Below are 5,000 nucleotides of genomic sequence, written 5' to 3' on the forward strand. Positions count from 1 at the left end.
ACACATACACAATAGACCGAGCGTCAACCATCCTCCAAACTAATCAAAAGCCTCTTTAAAAAGCAAAGTTTTTAGCTGACTTTTAAATTTTTCCACACAATCCAAGCAGCGTATTGAAGGAGGCAAAGCGTTCCACAACCTGGGTGCAACAACTTGGAATGAACGGTCCCCCTAGTTTTAAAATGTGCAAAGGGGGCAACTAATAGTCTCTGACCTGTTGATCTCAGACTACGTGAGGATGTACGCAGCTGTATCAGGTCAGAGATGTATGAGGGTGCCTGTCCTTGTAGGGCTCTAAAAGTTAGGACCAGAATTTTAAAGTGCATTCTGAATAGCACTGGTAACCAATGGAGTGAAGCTAAAACTGGAGTAATATGTGCCCTTTTACTCGTGTGGGTTAAAAGCCTAGCAGCAGAATTTTGGACAGTCTGAAGACGACCAAGATCCTTCTTATTAAGGCAGATAAAAAGACTGTTACAATAGTCCAAGCGAGACGAGATAAAAGCATGAATGATCATCTCTAGCTCGGCTTTTGACACTAAGGCTCTTATCTTCGAAATGTTCCTTAACTGAAAGAAACAGTTTTTAATAAGATGTTTTGAATGTTTCTCCAGAGACATGGCCGTATCAAAAACAACTCCCAAACTCCTGAGACTGGGCTGAACAGATCGAACCTAAGTCACAAATGTGTTTCTTTATCTGAGGGATGCTCTGCTCAGGGGCAATGATTAAAGTTTCAGTCTTAGCTGAATTCAACATTAAAAAGTTGTCATTTAGCCACTGCTTAATCCTACTCAGACAGTTCATTAAAGATGATAATTTAAATAACTCAGTGGGCTTAAAGGAGCAATATAACTGAATGTCATCTGCATACAGGTGATAAGAGACATCTTGAAACTGGCTTATAATCTGTCCTAAAGGAAGCATATATAGAAGGAAAAGAATCGGTCCCAGGACAGAACCCTGCGGAACACCACTCAATAAACCTGCAGTGTCTGACATGTTCTGATTTATATAAACACTAAAACTTCTACCAGTAAGGTAAGATGAAAACCATTTCAGAGCTGATCCAGATATCCCTAATAGTGCCTGTAGTCTATTAAGCATAATATTGTGGTCAATGGTGTCAAAGGCAGATGTAAGATCCAGCAAAACTAACACTGTATGCTTCCCAGAATCAGCAGACATCAAAATATACGCTTGAAACTTTCACCAGTGCAGTTTCCGTAGAATGTTTTTTACTGAAAACCTGACTGATATTTATCAAAAATATCATTATTCTCTAAGAAGGTAGTAAGCTGCTCTGCTACCACTTTCTCTAAAATCTTAGCCATAAAAGGAAGTTTAGATATCGGCCTGTAATTCGAGGGTTGCAATAGGTTCAAACTGGGCTTTTTAAGAACAGGTTCAACAATAGCATGTTTAAAAAAGTCAGGAACCACCCCAGTTAAAAGTGAAGTATTGATCATTTCTACAACGCAGGGGCCAATATTATCAAAAACCTGCTTAAACAGCATAGTTGGAAGAACATCACTCTGGCCATAAGATGGCTTCAGTTTATCTAATAGAGTAGAGACATCGAATAGTGACACAATTTTAAAAGAGAAACATGGATAGGAAAGACCCGAAGTACAGGCCTTGTGTACAGGCGGGGGTAAAATAGTAACTCTGATATCCTTAATTTTCTCAACAAAGAAGTTAAGAAATACATTGCTATTTGACAAAGAGAGCACCGCAATTGGAGAAACAGATGGAGAAACAATAGAATTAATAGTGTCAAATAAACATTTAGGGTTTTTCTTATAGCCAGCCAGCCCCAGGAACTGCCTCACCCCCATCTTGGGTCTCGGGCACGTCGCAATTGCCGCAGTCTTTTAAATTTGGGGACGCACCTGGCCGTGGCCCAAGTAGAACCCCAGATACCGTACCTCCACACGCCCAATCACGCACTTCTTGGGGTTTGCTGTGAGCCCCGCCTGCCGCAGCGTTCTCAGGACCACCCTTAGATGTTGCATGTGCCGCTGCCAATCGGCACATGCAACATGCGGCGTAAGCCAAATGTGGCCGGAGGATACTGTCCATGAGACGCTGAAACGTAGCCGGGGCCCCCAACAAACCGAACGGAAGCGTTACAAATTGGTGCAATCCGAACGGCGTGGAGAAGGCTGTTTTTCACGGGAAATTGGTGTCCAACGTGGAATAAAACTGAGCAGTACCTAACCGATCGAGCAACTCATCAACACAGGGTATTGTATGCTTCAAATTATAAACTGCGTTGACTTTTCTATAATCCACACAGAACCATACAGACCCGTCACTCTTGGGAACAAGAACAACTGGGCTGGACCAATCACTGTGGGATTCCTCTATTACCCCCATATCAAGCACCGCATCCAATCCTGTCGCATCCCGAACTATTTTCTTTTTGTGTTCGGGCAAGCGATAGGGACGGCTACGTACCACCACTCCCGATTCGGTCTCGATGTGGTGCTGGATGATGTTTGTACGACCCGGTAGAGGGAAAAACTCATCTGCAAACTCCTGTTGCAACTTGGCAACTTCTGTGAGTTGATATGGTGAGAGGTGTTCTCCACAAGTGACTGGGGTGTTATGATTGTGGTTTGTATTTACCTCCGGCCCGAGCTCCGCCCTTCTGGATCTACCGTAGCCAACGTCACAGGGACCGCCTCCCTCCACAATTTCAGGAGGTTGAGGTGATATATTTGACGTGCGCCCCCTCTATCAAATTGCTTTACCTCATAATCGAGATCCTCCACTCGTCGTGTGACCTCAAAGGGTCCTTGCCACTTGGCGAGTAATTTAGAGCTCGATGTTGGGAGTAATATGAGTACCTTATCTCCAGGTGCAAATTCCCACAGCCGAGTTCCCCTGTTATACAGCCGACTCTGTCGCTCTTGAGCTTGGAGCAAATTGTCCTGTGTTAATTGCCCCAGTGTGTGGAGGTTTGCTCAAAGATCAAGAACGTACTGAATTTCATTCTTGTTATTTGAAGATCCCTCCTCCCAAGCTTCGCGGATGACATCAAGCACCCCGTGCTGGCGCCGCCCATACACCAGCTTGAATGGGGAAAATCCCTCCAACAATGCCGGGCGGTGGCACTGGACCCACTCCGTGGTACCCCTGGGTAGACGATGGACCAGCTGCTCCAGCGCCACCTGATCTAACACTCCATCGATGTAGTGGACCCCCTCCAGCAGCCCTTTTCGTCACGCGTCCGGGAGCCGTTGAGCGAACGCAAGCGAGCGGTCAGTCTTAACCATCTTCAAGGTCCGGAAAAGCTGGTGGTGCTGTTCCGGACTACGACCCACCCGCTGCAGAGATTAGCCACCGGCAGTTGTTGGGTAGCGAGCTGGGCTTCCCCAGACAGCAGCGTGAGGAGCCTGGCCGCCCACTGGTCATGCATCCAGCACCAGATCTCCGCGGTTTTCTCGAAGAGATCAAGGAAAGCCTCAACATCATCATCTGCCCCCATCTTCAGGAGCATGGGTGGGGGCAGGGTACTGCGGCTGTCCTGGGTCGCGGAGGTTCGGATTGCGTTCCACTCCTCTGCTTGAGCCCACAGGATCTCAAAGAACTCACACAAACTCACACAAACAAACACACACACTCACACAAACACACACACACACACACTCACAAACACATACACAATCACACAAACACACAGAAACACACACATAAATACACACACGAACATGCACACAAACACACACACAAACACACACACACAAATACACACACACACAAACACAGACACACACACACTCACACTCACAAACACATACACACACACACAGACACTCTCAAACACACAATCACACACATGCATGCACACACACACTCACAAACACAAACACACACACACACACACACACAAACACACACACACACAAACACACACACACAAACGCGCGCACACACACACACACACACACACACACAAACATGCACACAAACATGCACACAAACACTCTTTCAGACACACACAAACTACTAATTATACTAATTACCTCAGCAAACTTATAAAATCCAAAATATGACACACTTCTGATTTGGTCTTCCTGAAAGGTTTGAATATTCCCCCGAGCGCTGTCATTGCCTTCCACCATGTTTTCACCATAAAAAACAACAATAATAATGTTGCATGCTGCGCCCAAGTCAGTTAATATTATCGTGGTTTACCGTTTCATCCCTAATCATTGGAAGTTCAAGTTAGTTCCTGTTGCATTGAATTATTATAACATGCACATGTTTAAGTTTAAAGAGTGTACTAGTTCATGTTGAAATTAACATTAGCAAAGATTAGTGAGTGCCAAGAAAATGATTGTGCATTGTTAGTTCATGATAACTAATATTAATGAATACAGCAATTTATAAACATATACACATAGGTACACATAGGTAATGGGTTTGAGATGAGGGTAAGTGATTGAAGACAGAGTGTTCATTTTCGGGGGAAAAGATTCCTTTTAGATATTATATCATGAATCAGGTGCAGCTGACGATGTTATTAGATGTCATAGATGTCTGTCGTATGTGCACACAGGAGGGCCAGAAGGCAGGACATCAAACATGGAGACCCGTCCAGCAATTGTTGGGACACAGAGGATGGTGAGGAAGCGTGTGAGTGTGTATGTGTGTGCACATGCATGAGCTCTGTTTTGATCTAAGACGTTACATTGTCCTGTGGGGTTCCCCTAATGGACTAAAACACAAACACAACATATACAGAAATGCTGATTGACTCCTCTCGCTCTCTCTCTCTCTCTCTCTCTCTCTCTCTCTCTCTCTCTCTCTCTCTCTCTCAGTGTTAGGGAGGAATGTTGAGGAGAAGGTGTTGTACGGAGTGGAGAGTAACTCGTCGTTTCTTGAGTGTGTTTCTAAATCCCAGCAGGCCCAGATCCGCTGGTACATACTTAAACCAGGAGCTGACCACCGGCAAGAGGTACGACTAACTCATACCTGCCTCCATATTCATG

At 45.0% G+C, this 5,000-nt stretch overlaps 1 protein-coding gene across 5 annotated transcripts in view; it reads left to right on the forward strand.

Moving 5' to 3' along the window:
- Nucleotides 1-5,000, forward strand: part of LOC127622734 (semaphorin-3D-like) — a 49,500-nt gene that overhangs the window by 33,514 nt on the left and 10,986 nt on the right. For 4 of the 5 annotated variants that reach the window (XM_052096796.1, XM_052096797.1, XM_052096794.1 and 1 more), the window contains 2 exons: nucleotides 4,568-4,644; nucleotides 4,830-4,966. In XM_052096796.1, coding sequence (XP_051952756.1) covers nucleotides 4,568-4,644; nucleotides 4,830-4,966 — 214 coding nt within the window. The remainder of the gene's footprint in view (nucleotides 1-4,567; nucleotides 4,645-4,829; nucleotides 4,967-5,000) is intronic. The other variant, XM_052096795.1, reaches the window with a different exon arrangement.

This window comes from Xyrauchen texanus, chromosome 29 (genome assembly GCF_025860055.1).
Source record: "Xyrauchen texanus isolate HMW12.3.18 chromosome 29, RBS_HiC_50CHRs, whole genome shotgun sequence".
Lineage (NCBI taxonomy): Eukaryota > Metazoa > Chordata > Actinopteri > Cypriniformes > Catostomidae > Xyrauchen > Xyrauchen texanus.